This window comes from Kogia breviceps, chromosome 16 (assembly GCF_026419965.1).
Source record: "Kogia breviceps isolate mKogBre1 chromosome 16, mKogBre1 haplotype 1, whole genome shotgun sequence".
NCBI classification, from domain to species: domain Eukaryota; kingdom Metazoa; phylum Chordata; class Mammalia; order Artiodactyla; family Physeteridae; genus Kogia; species Kogia breviceps.
In genome coordinates, this window is record NC_081325.1 from 12,953,222 (window position 1) to 12,981,082 (window position 27,861).

At 43.5% G+C, this 27,861-nt stretch overlaps 1 protein-coding gene across 6 annotated transcripts in view; it reads right to left on the reverse strand.

Moving 5' to 3' along the window:
- The window catches only part of DCLK1 (doublecortin like kinase 1), a 318,108-nt gene that overhangs the window by 33,761 nt on the left and 256,486 nt on the right, over positions 1–27,861 (reverse strand). For all 6 annotated transcript variants that reach the window (XM_059042295.2, XM_059042296.2, XM_067016792.1 and 3 more), the window contains 7 exons: positions 25,799–25,907; positions 18,782–18,839; positions 18,152–18,271; positions 14,603–14,749; positions 2,811–2,944; positions 987–1,064; positions 529–625 (listed from right to left, as the gene is read on the reverse strand). In XM_059042295.2, the coding sequence (XP_058898278.1) occupies positions 529–625; positions 987–1,064; positions 2,811–2,944; positions 14,603–14,749; positions 18,152–18,271; positions 18,782–18,839; positions 25,799–25,907 (743 nt within the window). The remainder of the gene's footprint in view (positions 1–528; positions 626–986; positions 1,065–2,810; positions 2,945–14,602; positions 14,750–18,151; positions 18,272–18,781; positions 18,840–25,798; positions 25,908–27,861) is intronic.

The following is a 27,861-nucleotide window of genomic DNA, read 5'->3' on the forward strand; positions in this document are numbered from 1 at the left end:
TAGATAAGTAGACAGATACAGAGAGGTAGTTAGATGGATACCAGATGGACATAGAGTGTAAGTGTTACGGAGAAAAATAAAGCAAAGGACGATAAGGTCACCCAGGTAGGGGTTAAGAGCTGCAATTGGAAACAGGGTCTGGGAAAGCTTCACTGAGAAGATGACATTAAGTCAAGACCCAAGAGAGGTGACGCAATAAGCTATACAGAAGTCTGAGGTGGGCTCAAGCCAGGTGTGGGCAGGGCGTAGCTACAGGCTACAGGTGTGGGCAGGGCGTAGCTACAGAGGCTACAGCACTACAGCTGGAGTGACCACAGGGAGGGAGAAGCCAGGGAAGCAGAAGCAGTTGATGAGTTGGGATGGCTACGGACAGAGGACGTTTGGAATGTGAGCTCTTGGGAACGTCAGTAATGATGACTAAAATGCATACAGAAATCATATTTACGATATCATTTGTTTCTTTGGTTCAGAATCAATAATTCCACTGAGACACAGGCTATAAGGAAGAGGAAGGCACTGGAAACCTACCTTTGCAGAATCAGAAACGTTATCCCAGTATGGAGAAGGGAAGTCCACTTGCCCCATCAAAATCTGATCAAACAGCACCTCCTGGTCATCACCGCTTCTGTTTAGATGAAGGACAACAACGAGGGATAAACAGCAGGAAAATGCCAACTCAGGGTATATCTTTTCATTCTTATGCAATGAAGCCCTTCCTTTCCCCGCAAATGTGTAAAATGTGTGCTTTTAAGCAATTCAAAATGTCAGTATGGAACCGTTTTGGCAAATTAAGAAAGAATGAGTTTTTAAATTATATGAGGAAGATTTATGGAAGGCATGTAAATTAGCGTGCACAACATGGAAAAAATAACAAGTTCTTATGTCCTTTTCCAGCTGTGGGCTCCTTTGTGCGGGGAGGCCGAATGGATCGTTCACAGAAGGGAGAAATGCTTTGTTGGTGCTGAATAAAAGATCGCTGCCCATACCCACGGAACGGAGGGAAACCACAGAGCAGGATGTAAGTGATCACACCGGCTGCCCAGATGTCCACCTTGAGGCCATATCTGAAAAAAGTAAGCGGTGTCAGAGTTATAGCAAAGTCAGGCCAGGACAAATTCTGGGGCATGGCAAAATAAATGACTCTTCTATCATAAACCAGAACCCAAACCAAGCAAAAGTATAAAAACCCACAACAAACACTAAAGTACAAGCCACTGGCTTAACAGAATTCAAGAAAAGAATTAAAAAAAAAAAAAAAGACTATCTAAGGCACGTGACTAAAAATAAAAATGCCTACCTTCATATCTAAATATCAGTAAGTGAAGGCTTTCAGCAAAAATGTTTATTATAGTCATATCAATTTTCAGATAGAGATGGACCCCTGAGACTATTTCACTCCTGAATTTTAGAAATACTAATTACACATAAGACATTTTCCAATTTATAAAGCACTGACTGACATACATTATCTGATTTTGTTTTCCCAACAACTCTGTAATTTGTACAGAATAAATACTACTGCCTATTTTAAAGAAGAGAAACCCGAGGTTCAGAGGGTAAATAATTCTGCTCAAGATCTCACAACTAGTGGCACAGCTGAGTTCCAGCCAAGGTTTCCAGGAGCCGAACCAAATCTTCCTTCAACCCCCCCACCACTCCTTCGCAGCAGGCCATCAGAGCACCCACCAGAGACAGTGGCATTGCCTCGAGGGAGCTGTCAGGCATGGCCATAGACAGTGGGCTCGCAACTGACTCAAATTTGATGAATAAATAAGTGCTCATTACCTCACATCTCAGTCTGGGGATTTCTCCTCTCATCTGTTCTGTATTTCTGCCTTTCTGGTCTATGGTACAAGCAGAACAACTGTCTCCACCCGTCACAGTGGAAGATACTACCTAGACTGTTAGGTTTGGGTTGGTGCCACCAATGGGAAGAAATAGGCTGTCTCTCCTTGCTGGCCCACCCTTCCCCCACCCTTCTGTTTAAGGACAGTGCTTGAGAGCCCTGCTGATGATCCTCAGCAAGAAATGAGGCTCTTTACTGAAAGAGCCTCATTTACTCACCTAGACCCGAGTTCAAATGCTGACTCAGCTACTATCTAGCCATGAGCTTGTAAGTCAGTCATCAGAGACTGAGTTTATACAGATGCAAAATGGGAATCATATCATCTATTGGAAGAGTAAGAATTAACTAAAGGAACCTGGCATATAGTAGTAGGTCCTTAGTAAGCATTAGGCCACCCCACAATCTCCCCCCATTCTAGAGATTTTCATTCATCTGTGTCAGCTGCACTCAGAAACCAGCCAATTCCCAGTGGCCCTCCGATGCCCGAGGGTATGTGCGCTCCACAGATAATCAATGGGCTGCCAAGAGGACCAAAATGGGACCGGAACTGGAGAATAAGGACAGCTGAGAGAAGTAACCACAGTGGACTGTCCTCACTGCACACAGCGATGTCTGTTTCTTTTTTCTCCAATAGCTAGTTAGTTACCATCACTGCATGTTTCTCTGTTAGTCCAAACATTTTTTACTAAGGGGTTAATAACTGCCATTCTACCTTTAACAAAGGCCAAAAGGAAACCTTAAGCAAGATTGTGGTAACTGGCAACTTGATGGGGAAAACAGAGAAAATGGCTCCCACTTTCAAGTCAAAAAAAAAAAAAACACAAAAAAAATAAAAAACAAGTGAAGAATATCTGATAACTAGTTCTGTCTGGATGGGACAGAACACTCCTATTTCTTCTATCCTTGAAGCCAACTAGCTATTTTGCAAGCACAGTACTGCAGTGAATACACAAGAAGTGTTTACCCGGTCTCGGCAATGATTTCAGGGGCCACATATGTCGGGGTACCACACACGGTGTACAGGGGGCCGTCTACAATGGTGGCCAGTCCAAAGTCGCCCAGTTTCAGCGATTTGCTGCCATCTTGGTGTTCGTAGACCTAAAGTAAAAGTAAAAAGTGAAATTGCCTTAAAACCAAGAGCTCAAAAGTTCTTTCCTGAAGAAATGAAGGACACTGTGGTTTAAATTTAATATATGTTGATCTAAAACAGACTGCCAGGTGCTTTCTCTAGCAGAGATGGGTTTATTCTGGATCAGCATAGAATTGCAATTCGGGGTCTGCACCCATGGCCAGTCATGTCCAAGTCCCCACAACGGCAAGGGAGGCAGATGCATTTACAAAGAGGAAAAGGAAGTTGGGAGGGTTGTAGAAAACAAGGAGGCCATGGCTTTTCATGGGTTGAGTCCTTGCCAGGAAAAAAGAGGAGTCTTTCTTCTTCCTGTTGGGCTCTGCTATGATCACACGGTGTGAGAACGCCGCTTCTGGTCTCCTGACTATTTAATTGAGGTTTGGGTATATTAATTTTTTACCTGTATTTATTATAAAATAAAAAATCAGGCAATTATGCAAGGATATACATACAAGAACATCTTTATATTACTGCAGAATTGAAAACATGGTGAGGAACCCGCAAATGGAAATTTGTTAAATAAATTACATATGGTATGTTCATACAATGGGAAGCCACATGACCATTACAATGGTGATGTGGGTTTACATTTACTGAAATGAATCAAGTTTGGGAAGTGAGGACAGACTTCAGACTGTTTTGCATAAAATGTTTATTAAAGAAAAAAATATGTACAAAGAAAAACGTCTGGAAGAACATCATGTTGGTGTGTCTGTCTCTGGGTAGTAAGATGATAGGAGATTTTTCTTCCTTTTGCTTATCTGTGTTTGATGTTTGCTACATTTCAAATTGATTTGCAGAATACAGTGAATTACAGCAAGTTTCTAGTGTAAAATCTCCAATTTATGACAATAATTACCTCTTCATTTTAATATATCAGAAGCTTTAAAAATGCAATTCTTTAGTAAATTGAACAAAAAATCCACGCCTATTAAAATACCTTATTTTCAGTGCCCCACTTTTCCAACAAGATCCATTTACATTTTTTTATTAATAATTGAAAGGGATATTAACATTTCATTTCACCTGTGGCAATTTGGGAAGATTTATCAGGTGCAGAGTCAGCATTCCGTCCAGGTTTCCTTATTAAGGCAGTAAAAATCTCTAGTCTTTCACCCAACAAATCAAGAAAAGGATGCATGTGACCATAGGCAAGTATTTAAACTGCTTTAATTCTAGCCCACAATCAAACCAAATGGGTCTGTTCTAAAAGGTATGCCAAACAACGTCTATTATTTCAAAGAAAAGATCAAAGGGCATTCAGAATTCTAATTCAGAGCCCCTCCACTGGAATCAAGAGATACAGAAAAGAGAGCCACAGTAAAAGGCAGTCTCCAGGAGATGCCTCAAGGAAATGGCGAAGTTTTCCACGTACATCAAAATAATTCACCCAGCCAGTCGAGGCCCGCGTTTTCTCCTGTTATCGCTCTATGATCAGTTGTACTTGCTACAGCAGTTTGAACCTCACGCACAGCAAGGCACATCTCCACACGTTAGGAGCGCCGCCACCGTTCACACACCATGTCTGCCTTCCTTTGGAAAAAGTAGATTTCACTTTTCAGTTCACTGCAGCATCAAGTGCAGATGTTTGGCCAGCTAAGCTGCAGTATCAGCAATGATCATTTGGATCTAACTGTTTTGGCAGAAAAAAGGCAGTCAGACCCTCCTCTCTGGAGAGACTGTGTCACTTCTGGGCGGAAAATATTTGTTTACATTTTCTCCACATTCAGAACATGGAGTCCTCTCCCTGAGGGCCCAACCACGATCAAGTCTGGGCTGCCCTCGGGCAGGTATCCAGAGGCTTTCGGGGCCACCTGCATCTGGGTTGTTAGGGCAAGGACAGCTGTATGTCCCCCACAGATGTGGCTTTGCCCAGTTGTCCTCTGAGATGGACACTGTCCTCCCTAGTTTAATGAAGCAGCCATCCAGACCTGGTCAGCATAAACAAGTTTGAGTCATGGACTTTTAGGCCTTGGAGCTACAGAACACAATATCCTCCCCGGTCTAAATGCTCTCAGGCAAAAGAAATCCCTAAATTGTAGTCTTAGCATGTCAGCCATTCAGGTCATTCAAAAGACAAGCAAATGTTTTTCATGAAAAGAAATCTGAGCTGGAAATACCTAGTAGATCATCTAGTTTATTTCCCAGACAGAGCAGAATTGTTTACTATTTTGTTACCAATAACCTTTCTAAAATGCAGAATAACCTCTTGCTTTGATGTTCTGTTAGGTCCAAACGTTCATGGTGCATGTTTTGTGAGGTGGTACAGATTTCAAATTACACAGCTCCATTTATACAGAGATTCTGTGGCGTTTTTTCTAAACATACTATCCATAATCACCCAACTCTATTCCAAAGTTGGACAAAAGCAGATGTTGGCAGATGCAGTAATAAGTCACATTTTAGTTCAGAATATGACCACGTAATTCTTTTCCATGTACCAAAGGCTTTCTTTTTAAGCATCTACATTTTAATAGGAATTCCATCTTACATATAGCCATATGCCAGTTATATTTAATATAGCTGAGCAATAAAGTTCAAAGTTTCAATAACGAAGAAAAAAAGCACTAAAAACTTATCTAAAGAAAATGAAGATTATTTAACAGTAATAATTCTCTTAAAACAAACCAGCATCATTTAAATGAAATATGTAGAATCTATCATTTTAATGTTCTTTTCATCTCTCTTTAATCACTTGTACATATCCCTTTTTTTTTTGCTTTGAAAACCATATAGTAGAATTTTCATGAACATATAAAGAGGTTAAAGTGATGCTTATGAGAGACAGTAAGAGCTGAGAGACAAAGGCCTAATCCACATAATTAAAAACATTTCTAGACCCAAGTACATTTGAAATGCTTCAGCAAAATGTTTTTGCAGGTGAATAAATGCCCAGGCCTCTCATTTGAAATTCTGTTTAACTTACTTACCGTCAGGCAGGGCAGGAAACAAGGTTGCTTTGGGTTTTTCTCTGTCAACACTTGGGGAGAGGGATACAGAAGAATATATTCTAGTGTTTCCTCTCCTCCCCTGGGAGAGCGCCTTTCCTAAGTGCTGCAATGGGCCCACCTCACAACTGGACTCCCCAGAGCGCCTTCTGCCGCCTCAAGTGTGCTCACTCGTATTTCTTACCAAGCCATTTACAGAGGGGCAGGACTGAGGCCATTTCAAAATGTAATTAAAACTTTGTTAAAAATCACAGATTGCTGAATACATGCGTTTCAAACGTGCACATGCACACACACACACACACATCCTCACAAAACCATCTCCAGAAGGTATTTTCCCAAATGGCAGCTATAAATGCACTTTGAACTAAGTTTTTAATTAAACGTTAGGAGTCGGAAAAGCTTCTAACACATTCGCATCCAAAACACCGAGTCCTCGGCTTCTCGCACTCTCTGAATCGACTTCCTTAGCTTGTCTCCTCATCCTGACCTTCTTTCAGAAAGAACCTTAACAGGCTGCAAGTATAAGCTTGGACAGGCTGACCCAGCAAGTGGGGTTCTGGTGTAAGAAGAACCTTTCTGCTGTGACTGTATTTTAAAGCCTCCATAACATATGTGCCACACGTGAGGTGGGGTATGTTAATTGCCAGTCAAAGAGTATTCACAACATGAGATATAATTTTATGTTCATCCCACGCCCTTTAAATACTGTAGATGCTCCCCCCACGTTTTAAACAACGAGGGGCTATTAAAGAGACGGGGATTAGTGCAAATTACCCAGTATGTAGTGCTTTCACTGTTTTAACTAAGCAATAAAACTGTGTAATTGTACAACACTAATTGAATGCAGCTACACATAATTGTGGGCTGCCATATGTATCCTATTACCATAAAGACTGTCAGTATTTTGTAAGCTACTCTTGTGATCACTGCAGATGGCTACAGTCAGAAAAGTTGTTCTCTAGGGTTTATTTTATGGCTATAAAGACATCCCGTGATTTGACAGACTAAATGTGTTAAATAGCAACAATTATGAAAAAGGTTCCAATTAAAGGCTGAAGGCACGTCCTACCAAGAATAGATCTAGTGAAAGGTTAGGTACGTAGGTTTTTGGCATACTGGTATTTCACACAGGAATTTCTTTTTTAAAGAAGAGTTTTATTTTTGTTTCTTTTTCGTTTATTTGGGGTTTCGCAGTGGCTGTAACTTGCTGAACAGTAGATGTTTGGGCATATGCCTGATTTCCCTTGGATCAGAAACTGAGACCAGCTGAAAAAGTTATTTGAAAAAAATAAAAGATTTAATATAGTCATAAAATGCAGCCGGTGGCCATAAAATAATGTGAAAATTCACAGATAACCTGAACCCAGTCAAATGGTTTCTGAGATTCCCATAATAGAGAACTAAGAGCTGACTAATATAACAGATGTGTTGGAGCAAACACAATTCTCAACGATAGTATGAATTCAAGGAAAGCCCTGTTGAAATGCTGGCCAATGAATCGTTAGTAACCACCAAAATAGTTTCCACAGAGGAGCTCAGGAGGTACTAAAAATTATTTCACCAAATAGAATTTAACGAAACTGGCATGAAATTGACAAAGCCATGAAAAAAAAGTGAATTTACTTTTTAACAAATACGGTATCTTTTATAAAAAGACATTGATTTTCTTCTAGCCAAGGTATTTGGCCTTTATGATGTTTCCTAAAACCAGTGGATTAAATTTAACCTTTAATCTTTAAGAAGTGAAGTGTAACAACATTTATGCAGGGAATTATTTTGCAAAATGCACTTTATAGTCTCCATACTTCGAATTAAACCTCCTGGAAAAAAAATTAACTCTTAAAAGAACCAAATTCAAAAAAAAAAAAAAAAAAAAAACCAAATTCATTTTATACCCACATGTAAAACCTTTATGAAACAAAAAATTAAATGAAATAATAAAATAATAATAATAAAAGTTGTACAGAAGTCAGAAGAGGGGCAACAACATTAGAAGAAAAAATAAAATAGTTTTTCAAAGTGTTACCCTAGAGATATCTGGGAAGATGGAGAAGTGAATAGAAACTCCAGGAAACCTGATTCTCATCCCTCCTTTAAAACAGTCTTGAAACTATCTAGAAAGGAGTTCGATGCAGCTGCAGTGAGATGCACAAAACATGCACATTCTGGCTTCTGTAGTAATTGTACATCCCAGGATTTTGTTAAAATTGTGGGAACTCAATGTCACTGCAATTCTTAAAAACTGTTACATTTTTGTCACACAAGTAATATCCAATATGTCATTGTAGGAAAATTAGAAAAGACAGATAATTACAGAAAGAAAGGAATTAAACTCACCCATAATCTTGACACCTAAAAATAACCATTGTTAACCTCTGGGGTATAAACTTCCAAGAGCTTTCTTTCTCTCTCTTTCCTGTTTTTTCTTTTTTCACTGGACAATATATCCTGAACGTTTGCCCAAGTGAATAAGCATATATTTACATCATGATTTTCAGTGGCTGCTGGATACTCCATTGTACGGATGCATCATAATAATAATAATCCCCCAAACTACTACCACTGCTGTTTATTGAGCCCCTGCCAGGCCTCCTGTTTAGGACTTCATGCTCTATATCCCATTCGATCTTCACAACAATACCATTAAGTAATATTACTGCTATTTTGCAGAGAAAAAAATTGAGGATCAGAGATGTTACATAACTTGACAAATGTTACACAGCTAATAAGTGGCAGAGCCAGAACTTAAGCTCGAGCATGTCCAAGTCCATGATTCTAACCAGGATGTCCACCTGCCTCCATATCATGTCATTATTTAAAAAAATCAGTGCCCTGATGTAAGTTGTTTCTATATATATATATTTTTTCTTTCCATACCAAAAAACACTAAGATGACCATCCCTACGTATGTATACATATCTTTTTTCTTTAGGTTACGTTTTTACAAGTAGAATTACTTGGTCACAGGGTGCACATTATTTAAGGATTTAGTTACATATTACCAAACTACCTTTCAGAAAGGTTCCATCAAGTTACTCTTGCACTGATTCATATGAGATGATTGGTATCCTCATAAATTTGCCAACCCAGTATATCATTATTATTAATCTTTGCTAGTCCAGTGAGGCCATGTCATTTTAAAATGAAGTGAATGAACACACCATTGTAAAGCAATTATACTCCAATAAAAATGTAAAAAAAAAAAATGAAGTGAATGATACTCAAGTCCTAAATGACAGAAGAAATGGCTAGCGGAGCAGACAGATGCTGACCAATCCTGGGGACACGCTACGCTTTTACTTCCTGTCTTCTTCCCAGGGTGGAATCACAGATCCTTGGAGAAGGGCCCTCAGTGAATGCTTAGTACAGTAACTGGCATATTATTCTATTAAATAATTTTGGGGAAAACCGTTCTTTTTCTTCTATTTCCCCTCAACTTTTAACCAAATTCAGAGAGAAGGAATTTTTTTCTAAACACCTGTGAAAAATGATCATTCCATATCTGCTTGGACATTTTCAATGACTACAAGCGACCTGTAATAAAAGTCATTGACTTTTCAAACAGGTGTAACTGTTAGAAAGTTTTTCCTTATGTCAACCTCAAATCTCTCATTAATGTCTTCTCTGTAGTTTGAGTCTAGCGCTCACACACACACAGCACAGAAATGTCCTCCCGTCTTACATCTGGCAGCCTCTGATGAGAGCCACTCTGCTCCGCTTTCACCGGCCCTTCTCTGGGCTGAACGCAGGCCCCTGACGCGATGTGTTCGGGTCCCTCCCACCTGGGGTCACGTGGTATACGCAGGGCTGGGACCCTCTTGATGGTGACACTCTTTCAGTGAAAGGCGTCCACGGGCACGCTGGTAGTTTTGGCAGTCATGTTACACTAAGGCTCACAGTGAACTTATGGTCGGTGAATAGCCTTTAAACTGGGCCAAATGTTCCCATCACCGTTTTTCTGCAATGGTTCTTAAAACAACTATACCCAAACCAACTGAGTCTATAGAGATTTATGTTTATCTCTTGTTAAGTTTCATCTTACTGATGTGGGGCCTTTACGGAGCCAAAGATAGTTTTGGATCTCAAGTCTGTCATTTGATATATAGAATACCTCTTCATCTCGGCTCACCGGCAAGGCTGATTAGGGCGGAGCTAGTGACAGACTCCCGCGAGATCCACAGCCCCCTCCTTAGGGCGGGTCCCGTTCGAGATCCACAGCCCCCTCCTTAGGGCGGGTCCCGTTCGAGATCCACAGCCCCCTCCTTAGGGCGGGTCCCGTTCGAGATCCACAGCCCCCTCCTTAGGGCGGGTCCCGTTCGTCAACACTCTGGAGGCTCAAGTTCATCATTCAGTGGACTGACTACAAATCTACTCAACTGTGTTTTTGTTTACAACCTCTAGTGGTCCACCTGTGGCACTGGCCTTATCTAACAGTGTAGTTAGTGATCCTATTACAAAATGGGCTTATTTGGGGATTAAGGGTCATGGGATTAAGGCAGAAGGAAATCCATTATCTGGTGAGCTCAGTGTTGGTTTGAAGTGGAAACTAAGAAGAACTGAACCACAACCTATGGTCATCACTTGGGGGAAAACAAGCTAAGTTATTACTAGATTCAACCCATTTCGTGAAAACGAGGGTCATTAGCTGCACATGCCGTTTTGATGGACAGTGAGTAAGAGGCACAAACACCCCGACAGAGGAGCTGCTGAAAGAAAACTTCTGACCGAGAGAAGCAGTAACCCTGAGAAACTGCTTTCTCCCAGACCCTATTACGGAGTATGGAAGCAAAAGGTTTTTGAACAGAAATTTTTATATCTCAAGAAGATTACTGTCTTTATTTCTGGAATCTAATAAAAACTCGTGATGTAAGTTATTTTTTGCCATAAAGACTTTAATTTTCCTAAGAAGGAGGCATCTGAATGTACATTTTAAAAAGACCCTCCCAGCTCCCTGCAAAAAAACAGGCTGCTACTGATTTTTGCTGCCAGGGGTACAAGCTTGCCATCTAGTGGTGACTCATGTAAACTGAAAGCAGTTGATCTCAGACAATTTATGGGTTTTGTTCTTTTTTTTTTTTTTTTTTTAAAGCAAAAGGTTCCTTTTTGTCATAAACTATCACGGCACTCGCACCCCCCCTACACACACAAACTGGTTCCATGCGTAAGTGCAGCTGGGGAAGCACTGTAATCTCTCCCCCTACTCAGAGAGCTTTAGTCTGTGGCCAACGTAAGTCTTCAACGTAATAGATGAATTGAGACATGACTAGGGCTTGTCACGGTGGGTCTGTCCTCTATCATGTGAAGTATCACCATTCACTCTCTCTCTTATCTAATCCTCCCTCCCGTTCACCTGTCACTCATCCATAAGATCACTAAGCACCAGGCCTGATGATTAGAGCAGAAAGAATCACGTAAAATCAATGGCATGATTAACTTATTTTAAAAAAAAAACAACCCTTAGTAACAATGCAATAATAAAATTAGAAGAGCTATTCCTATTGGATCAGTTCCCAGTTTTTGCCTAAAATGTAGCTGGAAACATCACTGTAAGTCAAATTTTCTCATTAAAATGCTTTGACTTGATCAAATACTTAGACTTGAATAAATCATCCATATGATTGATATAGATCCTTAAGACCAAGCTACGATATTTGTATATTGTTCTATAAGAATTAAAAATAAAAAATTCTAAAAGTTCTGCATATGCAATGATGCTATATAAAATGAAATCTATAGCTGAAATGTCTACATTTATAAATAATTCTTTGCTACTTATAACAAACATTAAACACTTAATTGGCAAAAATTTATCAGCAGTCTAACGATTTAGGGGTTTTTTGAGGTAATGCAAAGTGTGCAGTGAGGCCTTTTTTATTTCTTTCAGTTTCCCAGTAGTTAGAAAATGGATTGAAACTCTCTGCATTAAATTTATTATAGCATTTTTCCAAAAATAGTCTCTAGCTCTACATTCTGCCACGAGATGGCAAATCCATTCCTGGGAAGATAGTAACATTTTAAAAGCAATGTCAAAAAAGATGAAAAATGATTGTTACAAAGTAACATTGTACTGTTAAACGGTTTTATTTTTAGGGATAATTTAATTTTTATTACAAATAAGAGGGGAATAAAAAAGAAGGGAACTAATAGTCCCATGGTATCTCTTTATCTTCATACAGTCCCCTTAAAGGAGGCTCAAGGAAATTAAGTATCTTGTTCAAGGTCAGAAGACTAGACACTGGAAGTGTGAAGCCCTTGATTTTGAACTTTTGTCCACCTGACTATAAATCCTGAGTATGTGATTTTGTGCTTCCCATGACAATTCTCTCTTATTTTCACATAAAGGTCAACAGAATATGACGTTAATAGAAGTCTCAAGTGCAATTAGTGATGTCATTCTAATTTTGTTAAAATTATTCTATTCTTCTACCTATTTTATCCTATAGTAGATTTATCCCTGCAAACCTCACCAATCCTTACCACTCTCCTATAGAAAAAAATTACTGGAGAAGCAGAATTTCTTTAGTTTTTTATATATATATTTTTTAAACCTGCATTATGAATGACTGCAATGGTGTGTGTGTTTGTGTTTTTCTATATACACGTGTACACACATATATATATATATATGTGCATATATACATTTTTCACATTCTTAAATTAGAAAAGAAAGGAAAAAGGGAGAGAACTTTTTTTCTTTTTGGGTAATTTAAAGTAAAATATGTTCAAATGAGCACAGTACTTTAAAAGTATCCTGCAAATTGTCATTTTAGTAAAAGCACACTGCTAGGTAACGATTTATGGCATTTATAGAAACGGTGCTCTGGTGAAAAGCAGGTTGAACAATGGATACACAAAACTGAACTGCAAACGCGGAAAGGAAAATGAAACTTTAATTTTCAATCACTGAATTTTCAGAGCTTAGAGAAGTTTCTAAACAAAGGCTCAGTTGTAAGTCCGTTCCCATGAGACAATGCTACGTAAGTCAGGACACAGGAAGAATGAGGGCAGACAAGGCACTATGCAGAAGAGAATGTTTAGGCTGCTGTGGAGATGTGGCATTTGAGGGGCAATTAAGTCAGAACTCCATCATTTGACCTCAACCGCCTTCATTAGCCAGTAGCTACAAGATTACTAACTTAATTGCAATTAACTAATTGCGTGTGTATTTATTTCTTGAATGCCTACTTTTCCTACCTGAATGCCCCTCCGTGAAGGCATATGCCTCTCTGTTCCCTGGCACAGTCCATGGCACAGAGCAAGCACATAGAAAACCTCTCTCCCTAGTTCACGGCTTTATGTACTCTAGTGGTTAAAACTTTGGGCCTTGGAGTAGGTTGTGACCTTGGCCCTTCCACTTAAGAGCTGTGATTACCTCGAGTGGGTCTTCCAACTTCTAGGCGCCCCATTTCCTCACCTGTGAGATGGGACAGTAATGGACCTTACCCCGTATGGCTGTTGTGCGGATGGAATGAAATACCGAGTGTGAAGCCCTTAGCTTGGGGTGAGAGCACAGGTGGTCCCACAACATCAGGTCTTTGCAGCCTTTATTGGTGGTGGGAGTTGGGCTGTTCATCTGCCATTAAACGTGAGTGTTCGTTCAGCTCACGCGGGGAGCTGGCTGCAATGCAGATCCGCACCCTGTCACCAGTCACCAGATTCTGATTTGGTGGGGCTGCAGGGAAGCTCCGAAATTTACATTTCTAACAGGCATCTGGGAGTAATTCTGATGCGGGGTGTCTTTGGACCACCGTTGGAGAAACCCTGCTTTAGAAAGAGAATTCCTCATTTCCCAGATTTCTGAAGAGATGGACGAACTAACAGTCACATAGTACATGACTCTTGGGGTTGGATAATGAAAGTCCAAGAAGAACTAGCATCTCGGGTGGGGGTGAGAAACTGAATATATTTCATTAAAATCCCACCCTGAATAGCCAACAAAATTTATGATACTCCCGCATTCACTAGATATAGCTCCCTGATGCCTAGCCTCTGTCTCCTGAATTCTTTCAATACTGTCCCCTTAACAATGGGATTAGGAGAGCACCCTCCTTTGCTTGCATGGAGAACTCTCAATGTTTCCCCAGAGACATGAAGTTCACGGAAAGCAAACCACACAGGCCTAAAGGGAGGACAAAATGTCTCTGATCTTTAAATCTGTCTTCATCATGGTTATTTTTATGCTGAGGGGCTGGTGTCTTGAAAACTCACAATGATTTATTCTCTTAGCTCTTAGATCAGATTATTAGGATGTAAATTGGGAGACAAAATCTAAAAAGGCTTCCATCTTTTTTTTTTTTTTTTTTCCCCCCCAAGTAGAAGCTTTCTAACACAAAAGTGATAAATAATGTTAAGTGTCAACGCTCCTCATGGCAGGCCTGGCCCGGCCCATGGTCTTAACTGTAGCCCTAGACTTGCTGAGCTCTGTTCCTGTCCCCCTGCCTCGGGTTTTTATTTGCTAATAAATTAAGTGCTCCTAACGGTACACTAACCCTGACAGATCAACTTAAAAGACGAGTCTCCAGCTAGTTACGGAAGGCCAGCTGGAAAACAGCCTTTAGGGTCATTTTTTTTTTTTTTTTTTTTTTTTTTTAAGAAAATGGAAAAGAAGAAAAGAGAGAAATGTTCACATTCACTCATGGACGCTTGGAACTCAAGACGTCCTGGAGTCTCTCTTACCAGCAGGTTCTCTGGCTTGATGTCCCGGTGGACGATGTTGACGCTGTGCAGGTATTTGATGGCGCTGGCCAGGTTGTATAGCATCCCGCTGGCGTCGCGCTCGGTGTATTTGTTAGTGGAAGTGATGGCATCGAAGAGGTCTCCTCCCTGAGAGAGACCAGCACGGGGAGAAGCCCATTAACAGATGGTCCAACGGGGCTGCCTGGAGAGGCGCCTGACACGCTATAAAGGGAGTGAAGGCGGCGTTCGGGGTCTCCGGGCTCCGAGGGCTCTTGCTGCCACCTCTCTCTCAAAGGCCCAGAGACCTTATAGTGATTTCTCTCCCCACTGTGAGAGCCAGTGACATTTCCTCCAGAGCTCAAAGGAAAGAGAGAGGATTCTCTGCCTTTAAACTCCCAGCCAGGGAGGGGAAGCGGAGCCAGGTCTCCGGGGCAGAGGCCTTGTGACGCCTGGGAATCCTGGTGGCATGTGCTACCTCCCTCACGCCAACTGCCAGCAGAAGGTCAAACTCATAATCCCAAATCTCCCAAAATGAGAAACAGGTAACACTGCAAACTGCACCGTTAACAAAATGTTCCGCTGCCTTGTGAAATTAACACCCCCCCCCCCTACACACACACTTCTCTTCATTCTCTAGATTTAGGTCTCTTGGAGTGGGTGTAGTGTTTTCTTTCTCAATAATGTGCTTCTTTGTAAGAACAGAGAAAAGGACCAGAAACTGTCACTCCAAAGATGAAAGAGAAAGAGAGGGAGGAGGGTGGAGAAATTTCAAAGAAAGTTTTCTAGTACCATTATTCATCTGAACTTTTGTTTCCATTGTTCCTGGCTAATTTATCGTTATTTGGTGAAACAAAGATTTTAGGCTCCAATTTTAGATCCATTTATTCGAAACGCTTTCAGCGAAGTTGGGTCTGATTTACTGACAACGTGTGCATCCTTCTTGCACACGAGGCCCCAAAGAGCCGAGCCCAGTGGCTGACTGTGTTCATCTGTTACCTAATGGGCTAAGGGATTTAATTTTTCTTTTTAAATAGCAAACGCAAAATAGAGCACTTGTAGGCTGACAATGTTCAAATCCTGACCTGGCCCTCTGTGACTCTATAACCTCTGCTCAGGTGAGGGGAGGGTCTCCCACTGACCCTTCAGCCGCAGCAGATCCCAAGCTAAGCACATACATACAGTTTTTTCCAAACGAACACTTTCCCTCTCAACATTCTGTCTGTCGCAAGGGCAAGGCTGCTACGTGCGGGTTGGCGGTTGCTTCCACGCCACCCCGGGAGGTGGGGTTTTCACCGTGGTACGTGTGAACTGCACTCCGGACCCTGTGCAGGGCCCTATGGGGTGACCCTGCCAAGCCTCCACCATCGCCCTGGTTATCTGGGCTCCAGGCAGCCTGTAATCTCATTTCTTCTTCACCCTCAGCACATCAGTCAACAGACCCCAGGAGTCCTCCCCTTAAGGCCTGCCTCTGACACGGCCTGCTGGGCCCTCCCCCGGCCCTTTACCCAGAGCACTGCGGGCACGGACTGTCACCTTCCCGCTCCACGTTTCTTTCCCTCGTCATGAAATCAGCGTTCCTTGCCCACGGCTCCCCCTCCTCTGCCCCCAGCCTTCATTCCCACTTGCTTAACCTCCTCTCCTGCCTCCACCCAGACCAGTTACGTTTATACTGCAGGTAGGGTCTGTCTTCCCTGGTCACCCGAACGGGTCAGACTCCCTCGTCACTCCACACCCTTCCTCGGTAGCGCCGCTTCCTGGGGTGTCCCCTCTACTCCCTTTGTCTTTCTCAGTCCTGATGATCCCTTAGGAACGGGCCCCAGGGCCAGCCCGTCCGCAGGCCTCCCCTCCTCTGACCACACAAGCAGCGTGCACGTGTTTACGTCTGCAGCCAGAAGTCTAAAGTCCCGCTCTTGGTCATGACGGAATTTCACTCTGGAGAACTGTCACTGCACTGTTTTCTGGAACACAGGCCTCATTTATCCTACAGCTCCGGGCCCTCCTGGGCATCTGCTGGCCTCTCAGGGTTTGACAAGCACAGGCCAGGCGAAATTCCTCAGGGGGCATATGTCGCGGGAGACTTTGAGGTCAGGCCTGGGGTTGGCCTTCACTTCTCAGGACGCTGTCAGACCTGGCCTCACGGTGGACGTCGCTCAGACTAAATGTAAGGGTGCGATATAGCGGCTCAAGTGAGGGGTCCCAGTGCTGGGCTGTGCAGACACAATCCGGCCTTGTTAGGCTACCCTGGTCACCCAGAGAGAATTCCCCAAGGCTGTTAATGGACAATGTTGGTAATTACCAGGCTATACTTGGTCATTAAGTGCCAACACGAAAGTCTTCTGAATAAATGAAATTGACCTTTCTTTGCTGGAATAAACAGTTAGCCTTCTTATCTCCCTTATTCTCAAACGTGACAGTAACCTGTGTGACTACAAACAAAAAAGCCCTCACCCTCAGAGAAACACATCTTAACTTGAAGTAGACAAAGAACAGGCCTCATCTATAAACATAAATAACCACTAAGTTAAAAAAAGGCCAACAGATGTAAAGCAAAGAAAGTCTGACTAATGAAAGTTTACAGGCCCTAGAACGAACATTCTTCTATATAGTAACAGATTAGTTGATCAGATGCCTGCCTGCTCTTCAATCTTTACAGAAGGAAACCCCACATGCCAGGGTGCTGACCCCCACCCCCAGCAGAGGTGAGCGATTCGAAACAGGGCTCCTGGAGCCCTAGCTGCCCACTGGCCCCCCGCTGATGGAGAAAATGATGTGACTAATTTATATCACTTTACAACTAAAGTAGAAACTACCTATGACTTCAGTTAGAGTGACACGATAGAAAAGGCTTGAGAAAACTACGACTTCATGACAATGAAACATTCAATTTTTAAAAACTTCTAATTAAGAAAATTTCACGTATGGAAGCAGAGGGAACAAGGGGGCTGCCTTGCACCGAGACTCAACCAGCGTCAAACATGGGGCCGTTCCCATGTTCTATGACTGAGTAGAATACAGACTTAATTTTATGTGACAGGATGAGACTGTAACCTTCAGCGAAAGGTGGTAGACTATTCACGTTAAGGTGGGGCCATTTTTCTATTGTGGTGGCGTCTAAGAGTTTAAAGCTTGCTCTTATAATAACGATACTTGTGGATATAGTTCCTGGGAAAGTGAACAACTTCTCCTACAACAATAACAACAACGGTATTGGCATCTAATACTTTCTGTGTCACAGAAGCTGGTGAAAGACACCCCTCTCACCCTCACAATAACACTCCTAGCCATTTTTATCCCTAGCGATTATTATTCTCATCTTACATAGGAGAGACCCGAGGTACAGGGAGGTGTGCCTAAGATCAGGGGGCTACTTAGGCCGAGGCTGGGACTTGCACCTTTGAGGGTAATTCTAGTGCTAAGACTCTTAACCGTCATGCCCATGCACAGAAATAAGAGACTGGACGTTGGTGGGAGGAAATAAAGGAGAGAGCTCTGTTACATAGAGGAGTGGGGTGCCTTGTACAGGTTTACCTCTTTTTGCAAAATACACACCTTTACTAATTCCATGACAAGATACAGCTCAGTTGGCACATCCATCTCTTCGATCAGCAGAACGATATTGGGATGTTTCACTCTTCTTAAAATTGACACCTCGTTCTGGATCATGTGCTCCTGTTCAAGGCAGAAGTTACCTTAATCGAGATACACATCAAAATACGTGAGGAGCTAACGTGAATGAACAAAACTATACTATGTGAGGATCAAGGGAGATGTATGTTGGGTACAATATAAGGGGTCTATCTTGAATTCTGATATTCACATAGCCTAGAATCGCCAAGAGACGTTGAAGGTCCTTAGAAGATGCTTGTAATTTCAGAACCTACCATGTTAAGTCTAACTGCGTAGAGAAGGACACAATGAGACTTAGATCACAAAAGTCATAGAAGAAGTAAGCAAACAGGCAAACACAGCGAAGGAGCAGAAATAACATCCAATCATCCCGACTAACTTTCATTCCAGGAATAGTTACAGAATAAAGTTACATCCTAATACGTATAGAACATTCTGTTCCACCAAAACACAACGACTAGCGTGAATTTACGTTCATTCGGGAGCTCGTCTTTGTGTTTCATTCTGCCTCCAAAACACTGTATTTTCATTAAGAATAAACCTTATACATACTTTGCCTCGACACTTGCTTTTCTTGATAATTTTCAGGGCATACTCCCTAGCAGTCGACCTGCAAAGAGAAAGTTTTTTTAAAAATTAAAAATAAAAACAACTTAATTTCAGACCCGTTGAATCATCCCGTTAAGGATTCATTTCTTACCGCACTGATCTTGCATTGTGGTGTTAACTATTTTGTAAACAATTTCTCTTTTCCTTTTTTAAAAGAAATAAGTGAACTTTAAGGAGCCGACCAAGTATAAGGACAACGAACATGCTGGCACAGAAACATTCACAAGCTGCTAACGCTGTCACGCTTGTCCTAAAACTGCTGCCACTGGCGGTCCCGTGCCGAACTCCCCCTGCAAGGTGGCCGTGCTCTGCCCCCCTGGAGTGGTGAGCTCAGGGTGTGGGGCGGATGGGAGTTCCTGCCCGTCTTCTTCTCAGTCTCTCTCGAAGTTCTCTCTCCACCAAGTGAAGTGCAGCTGTGACAGTTTTCTGAACGGCTCTCACGGCCACACTGACACCTCTCAAGAAGCAGCTCGCACGCTTTAGACTCGAGTTGTCTGCACCCCTGTGTGTTCCGCTGGGGAACTAGTGGATGAGGTGCTCAAGGGATACAGAAAGGGATACAGCCATTAACTGAGCATCCCGTGACCTCCTGGGCCTTTCATCGCTGTCTCATCTGAGAGAAGTGAAATGGAGGTGACAATGAAAATGAACTCGCTTTGCCAAAGCCTCACGGCAGCACTAACATCAGCATTTTGAGCCCTCGGGGTCTCTGCTTCGCATGCAGCCCAGCCGACACTGGCCCTCCTCCGGGGTGGGTGCGGGAAGGAGGGCTTAGTCACATTGCAGCTTGAAACAGCGTCCTCACTTGGGTTACCATTTCCAAGACGCTGTAGTGCCAACCACGACAGGTCTACCGTCAAAGGACACGACGCATACTTAATAATCATCAGAAACCACTACTTCACAAACACTGCCATTTCATATCTGCTGGGGAGACCAAGAGAGTCTCACCGTCACCTACAGATAAAGGCCAATTTTAGGGGTCCAAGTGAATACAATGGGAATGAAGGTGATCAAGAACAAAATTTTAAAATCGGGTTTTAAACGTTCCAGTATGGAGAATTTCCTAGTTGTACATTATGGCAAGAAAAAGAGAGTGGTGAGCCTCCAAGCACGTCATGAGGGCAGATAGTGACAGCGTGTTTCAAGGGCATCTTAGAAACCATTCAGGCCATTTACTTCTAAAAATACTTCTTCCACTATACCTCCAGGACCCTCAGGGTACTAGCCTGCGGGGAAAACAATAAACACTGACCAAGTTGTTATAATTGTATCTGATGAATGGAAGAAACTAGATTGAAACAACCATTTTGAAGCTGATTTTCTCCACTAGCGAGCACCGTGGTTCGGATGCAAGGTTAAACCCCTCTGCCTTAGGGCGGGGCGGCTCCCCTGCCCGGGTGCAGGGTACCCAGGGCAACCCGAATTGCCTCGTTAAACCCCTCTGCCTTAGGGCGGCTCCCCTGCCCGGGTGCAGGGTACCCAGAGCAACCCGAATTGCCTCAGCCTCGTGAAGAAATGCACTGAGAGCCCCAAGTACGCCTCTGTTGATTCTTCAGGCCCCCGTGTGGGCAGAGAACATGATGGAGGAAGGCTGAGTCAGCCTTGGCTAAACGCAGGGCTTGGGGTGCTAGATAACCCCACGTAAACGCCAGACCTTCAGCAAGGCTGTTGTGTGTACTATGGGATGGGGGTGTGGAGAAAAAGCACTTCCCATTAGAAATTTACAATGTACGTGCAAACAGATAAATGAGAACGTGAAATTACTCATCTACGAGGGGAATCGTCGCGTCCCAAGAGGAGCACAGGGTCCCTTTCAGTAACTCTTCTTAAGAGGCTTCTGAAGAGTTTGTTTGCAAATCTGAAAATATTTAATCAAGAGGAAAACTAAACGCTGAAGTGTTTCTGGATTCCACTTTTCGTGAATCACTAAAAATTAGGACAAAACAAATCTAAGACTGGAATACATGAGCAATCTCCTATCTAGTTTAAGATGTTTCCTTTGATGGCAGGGAATCTGGACTCTTGGTCTGACAGCTTTGATAAAAGCCAGCAGTCCCAGGCAGGAACAGAGAGCTAGAATGGAGCCGACACTTGGATTCGGAGCCTCCACAAAGGGGTGGATATGGGATGGTGCTGGTCAGAAGATCAAGGAATTTCTTGGCTTTGTCCTCCCCATGGTTACCAATCGATCCTCTGTTTCCCTAGAATGAGTAACATTTCAGCTTTGCTACACTCAAAGCAAAGAGCTGGTGTGGGACCCAGGAAGGCCGAAAATCCTCCTCTACAGCCGGATAGACAAGGAACAGAATCCCCAGGGAGCGAGAGGAGGGTGTATTGGCTTCCAGGACACCAAACAATGCGGTTAGACGCTCAGCCTACAGCTGAGGGGGAAATGCAAGCAATCCTGGGCTGCAGTGGCCCTAGAGCTTTACTAGGAAAAAAGGACCTTGTGGGTTGACTCCCCAGAACCTTGCAAAACAGGATTAAACACTCAATTAGATTTACCCATATTTTATATCAGACAGTGAGCCCTGTGGAGGACCACCAAAATTAATACTGAAAGGTTTCTTTCTGGATTCCTTGAGGACAGAACGATAAAGTTACAATAAAATCCTTAATTACTAGAAGTGCATGTTTATAGGAAAGTAGCTGAATCTGGAAAATGAGACTAAAAACAGGTGCTAGGACTAAATGTACACCATAAGAATAAAAACTTCACTGCTTGCTTTAAGTTGGTAAATGAAAACATCTGGCAAGAAATAAAACCTCAAATAAAATATCTGCCTTCCTCCACACCCAAAACTCTGAGGGCCACTGCCCCCAGGTAATCATTCAGCAAAGCAGTAATGAGCGTGGTTCTTTGGTGGCTACAGAGGCCACGGAGACCTGGTCTTTGACCTCAAGGAGTCTACAGTTCCGTGTGTCGAGAAGGAGAGAAGACACATGGATTGCTGTGGAACATCCAGGCCATTTGCTTGTATGCTCCAGAAATGATACTCTTGACCTTTTATGAAATTACAGAAACCTCAAATGCCACAGCCAAAGCGGCAACAGCAGAACAAGCTTTGTTTTCCTCCTTGTCTACAGGAACTCAATTTGTAAAGTCACTTTCCTATTAAGTTTGACCCAAGGCTAGAGCTCGAACTACTAGGGAGAAATGTCTGAATTTTACAAACTTGAACTAAATCTACTTTTTCAGGTTTGTACTAAGAATGGTTCGGAGAAAGCTGTCTTGTTTAACTTAATGACTCTCAGCCCTGGGGCAGTCTTCTTCTCACCCTTTCCCTCAGCCCTGGAGGGCAGCAGAATGTTTATGAAAAGGGTGCTCTGGACCAACAGTGCTTTTGATTGTTTGCTCTGTTTTGAAGATTTTTACAAAGATCATGTGGAAGAGGAAACGTGGCTTCCCAGGCGTTCCTCTGACATAGCATTTACTGAATCTCAAGGCAATCCTTTGCTTATGCGTCAGGTTCTCAAGCAAAGGGGCCGTGTCTTGACTCTCTTTGTAGCCCTGGAAATGGCCCAGCATAGGCCTGAACTAGCAGGGGCTCCAAACGTGTTGGTAAAAACTCCAGAGGTTGGTGGCAATTAGGACAGTGGCAGAAAGACCCCCTCCTCCAGGAAAGAGGGGTTGGTAAACAGGACCCTTTGTTTACCAAGTAATCATAATAAAGCTAACTCTCAGCCTCCTCTGTAAAGCAGAAAACTGAGGCGTCCCAGAGCGTCTTGTCAGACATCTTCAGAGTAGAGTTTTATTTTGAATGTGAACTTGGGCCCTATGGCTATCAGGTGCCAGAGCATCTTTAGGAGGAAAGAGGAAAGAACGCTGTCAGGTAGCTGAGAGATACTTAAAGTTCTTCACGCTGATTCATCCTCCAAATCCCACTTCAGAAGGAAACGCTTTCCAACTATAGGTACCCGGTTCTTGAAAATTCTGAAGATTTTCGAGGTGGACGCAACCCATGTTTCTGACACTAAAGTCTTAGCTCGTTCGGGTGGGTTTGGGCCTGCCCACCTTCACTGCCAGCGCTTTCGCTGTGTAGTTCTTTGGGTTTACAGGTGGAGGACAGAAAGAGGGAATCACGAGCAGCTAGAATTTTCATCCAGTTCTGATGCCTACGGTGCCAAAACGTGCAGGCAGTGCAGGTGGGGAGGAGGGCCAGGAGCCACCGGAGACGCCGCCCCTGCTCATGACCGCATCGCTGGTACCTGTGGCTTGAACGGTGATTAGTCCACACAGAGCCAGGGAGCCAGGGACGGAGGGCATCTCACTGTGAGCTCTCTACCCGTGCTCGGACCTCTTCTGAGTGCTTTTCAGCTTCTTGAGTTTTCTTTGGGGTTTCGAAAGGCTCCACAAAAGAGCTTCCAAAGTCCACCAGCACCCTTTAGCTTGTCCTCAGGGCTCCTGAGGCCACTCGAGACTGCTATGGGGAGACGGGCAGAAATCGAAACAGACCTGGCATCCCCTACGACGGGATGCGCTGGCACGGGACCAGGGGAGGGACGGCCTCTGTGGCAATGTTACTGCGTCCATTACTGCAGGAAGACCTTCCCTGTGACAGCATATTATTAACGGAGGAGAGGCATACTTGCTCTTTTTAATACATATTTTTCCTCCTTTAAAATATGACAGAATGTACCCCCGCAAGCAATGTGTGCCATTGCCATTCAAAACATTCTTCGTTCCCTTTTATTTCCCTGGCCCTCTGGAAAATATTAAAAGATTGTTTCATGATACCTCTGGGGAGAGAGGGCAGATGCCATATGTCCTTGTTCAGCGGGAGCCGAATACTAACACTTTTGGGGAGCAATCTGGTGTTTAGACTCTGACGATCCGTATGAGACCCAAGATGTGAACTCATGCAGCACGGACACAATCCAAACCAGAAAGAGAGAAATTAATTCAGGATGGAGAAATGATACATTTCTATCAGGGGAAGACCAGGACGGCGGGAGGGAGACGCGATCGTGATCCGAGGACAAAGCACGTGGCCGCCACTCCAGCCTCAGCAGCTGACGCACCCGGGCAAGGGACCAGGCGCCATGGGGTAAGGGCACGGGGGCTCTGCTAGACGCGGGGCTTTCTGCTGCAGAGGAAATTAAGTTTCAAAGGGCTCGGGTTGCTATCGGTAAAAGTATAAATGAAATATAAAATTAGATGAACGCACACACACCTCCACCCATTACTTTGGGGACGGCTTTCCCGATTTAACTTCGATCTTCTTTGTACAGGGACACATGTGTCGTGTGTGCCTTTGGCTCAGCGAAGCCACTTTCTTACGGAAGAGCCCTGGTCCGAGGCAGGAGGCACTGGTGCAGAGTGGTCCAAAGGCGTTTGGGTTTTGGAGCTGAACTTGAATCCATGCCTTGCTAAGTGCTTACTAGCTGAGGACTTCCTTACTTGGGCGTCTAGCTTCTCCGGGCATTCTTTATAGGGGATGGAAACAGTTTGGGATTATATGTAATAATCCCATAACTATGGGATTAGGATGATAATTAAATGAAGTGTTGTACGTTAAGGGCCTTGTATACAGTGTATGCTCAGTAGACAGTGGCTGCTCCTGTTTGAGGAGGGGTGAGGCCCAGGAAAGTAATGGGAAAATTTCTATACTTCGCAGCCAGGCAACACACGGTCAGGCTTCATGGTGGGAGAGGGGGAAAGCGGGGCTCGCAGGACCGGCAAACGGATTTTTCAGGCCGCCTGGCACTCATGCCCGTCCCCGACACTCAGCGGCTGCTCGAGGGGGCCGCTGTCGCCGTCCTCGGGAACGGCTTGGCCCAGCTGGTACGGTGAGTGGGGCAAAGCGCGAGGCCCACGGCTCCAGGGGAGCCCGAGGAGGCCTCCACTACCTCAGTCGGGCAGAGGGCGAAGGGAAGCGAATCAGTGGACACTGGCCAAACTCGGCACCCGCACGCCGTCTGAGGCCCTGGGCAGACGTCCCGCTCTAATGTGGCAGGGAATCTTCATTTCTAAGTCAAAGGACTTGGAGAAAAAGAAGTTCTGCGTCTTGCAGACAGAGACACCCTCTCTGAGTGGAGGTGGAGCTCGGAGCGTTCCTTCCACACAGTGCTGAGAACTCAGGCAGCGCACAGGGCCCTCTCGGGGGGGGGGGGGGGGGGGGGCAGAGAAAAGCACTGGGGAAGGTGCTCAGCCCCGCCCCGCCCCCAGGAAGCCAGCGGACACACCCCCTGAAGGAACCAGGTGGGTGGGTGCCCCCCGGCTTTCCCGTACTCTGCTCAGCGGCCCCGAGAGGAAGTTGCTGGCTGACCGGGGCCCCCTGAAGAAAGCAACTCCAAAGCTCACGCTGGGCTTAGGGTTTGAGGCGGCCTTGAGCTGGGCTATGACTATTACGCGTCACTTCTCCAACCAGTAGCCCCAGCTACTGTCCTTGATTACGTATCAAGGTCCCAGGGATAAACCTGTCACTCTAAGTCCTTCCCTTTGGCCCACAACAGTGCCCAGCTCATTCATTTTAAAACATTTTAGTGTATGAAGTGCTGTTTTTGTCAGGATCAGAACAGATACATTTTGAAGTTTCTGTGTTTAATTTTAGGAAAGTTATAAGTCAGAGATATACACCCCATATAAGAATGTCTGACCTTTGCAAAATGTCTCAAAAAAGTGCCGAAAAAACCTATTCAATAGTTCTTTCTGTTTGTTAGTTAGTTTTTTTTAACAAAATAAAAGGACTTACCTGAAAGCTCTGGCAAAGTTTTGCTGAGTACATTAAAAAGAAAAAATCAAAGTCTTTAATTTATAGATTGTCCCCAGGAATCACTACATTTTTCAAATCTGTTGTTAGATGGGCTTTTCTTTCTTTTAAATATTTTTTACATCTGGAGTTGAGACATTAACCTATTCCATATGTGCCACAGACCGCAAATAAAGACGCTGTCTTGGAAAACATAACGCCAAGTGCCTCCTTTAAAGCTCAATGCAAATGATATCCTTCTCACCTTTCTACACATTCCTTGACAACAGCAAAATTTCCATCTCCTATTGTCCTTCCGACTTTATATCGTTCTGTTATTGTGGCTGGAATCTGGAAGCCTTCCTCCAGCACTTCTGAAAGAATCATTAGGATGTTTTTATTGGTTGAAAAGGGAACACAGATGCTGCACAAAAGAGACGTTCAGAAGTATCATCTAATAGACTGGCACTGATTCAGCGTCAATATGTCATTTTCTGTATAGGGAGGCCAGTTCCCGACTCCCACCTCCTTGCCGACATTGCATCATCAACCGTTATTACTAAGACGAATGATAAACTAAAAGGAAACGTAAAATGTATGGGGTCCACTGCCACCTAGGTAAGAGCAACTTATGCTTTCTGCTGCAGTGGGGATTCTGAGGAGGAAGTTTCACTTTTCATTTCATGCCAATTTGATCAATAGCGTTTACCGCACACCCATGGTGTCCAGAGAAATGACATTCCTAGGTAGGGAGGAAAATGCAGTTCGTAAGGGACTCTGGGCTGCCTGACATTGTACAAGCATGAAAAATGCCTGCTGTTTGGACACTTCGCTTTACTACATCCTGAAACAGAGACCTCCGTAAAATTCCTTGTGAACTAATAAGCACTGACTGCCACCCCTCCCCAGTATCAATGAGCAGATTTTAGACAAACTTCTCACCAGCAACCTGAGAAGATGTTGAGCTAAAACTGCAAAATATCTATTATGTCTGTGAACAGAACACTTTTGCAGTTTCAATTATGTTAGTGCCGCTAACACAACGCATTTTCCCCATTAAAATGCATTTTGAAATATCTTGCAAATGCCTAATAATGCTTTAAATATCTAAGGCCATAAAACTAAATAAGCCACACTTAGGTCACATAAATATAGAGGATAACCTTTAACATCTTAGGGGCATAAAAAGCCTTTTATAGCTGGGCTCTAAAATTTACATGCTTTAAAGTTATAAATCCTGGCATTCCCTCAGGCAACCTGAATACAAAATGTGATGGAAGCCTAGTGTGCTTTCTAAATGTGCTCCTTTTCTGACCTTTAATCATAAACTGAGACTAAACATTTCTTCTCAAAATAAAATTAAAACCGTAGGTGGCAAATGGGCTTTCTTGGTGATTTTCGTGTTCTCACTGAGTTTAGTCTGCAGGGTTGGGGAACGGGAAATGGAAACTCACAATCCGCAGACATCTATGCTTTAGGACCCTTACTTATTCTGGTTTTGTGATCATTTCCAATCTGCACCACTCTGGATCCTAGAGTGGAGGAAATTTCTGGAAAGCACGTACAAATGTAGGACATCTGCTGCTGCTGCTTTTGTCCTCGTCATTTGTGCAACCTCTTCACCTCTGTACAGGTGACATTTTACGTTTAACCCACTAGAAGCTATCTCAGTGGTCTCCGGAATAAAGCGAGACCTGGAGACTTACCTCCATTCCCCCCCCCACCCCCTCCATCTCACCCCAAAGAAGCCACAATTTTGCCTCCATTTGAAGGATTCAGCCTGGGGACTTTTGTCTAGCCCACGGTTATTACAGAAAATGGCTGGAGACGTTTCAAAGCCACTGCAAAGCACCCGAATTTACAAAATATCTCTCGGATGACGCGGTCTTAAGGCTCTTTACTACGCGGATAGTAAAAGTAACCATCCTTAGCTGTCAGAGGCAACCCTGGCTTCAGATGGGAAATGCGGGGAGGTACTTCCATCCTTCCTTCCACGGGGCACCCATCTGGAGCACACGGCTTGGGATTTTTTTTCCTGACTATTGATAAAAATGTATCGTTTAGGCTTTTGGCTAAGAAGACTTAGCCGGAAAGGCTCAGTCAAGGACCATTTCATTTCATTAGGTACATAAAACACATTGGAACAAAATAGGCTTCTGGATGGCTGAATTTCATACTTCTGGAAATACCAAAATTGCACGGTAGTCAGGAAATAATCCTTGGGTGAGTCAGGTATCTCACGTAACATAATAAAAGGGTTTCCCCCAAATGGTACTCTATTGGAAAATTAAATCATATTATTTAAAACAAATAAGGGGTGCTGATTCT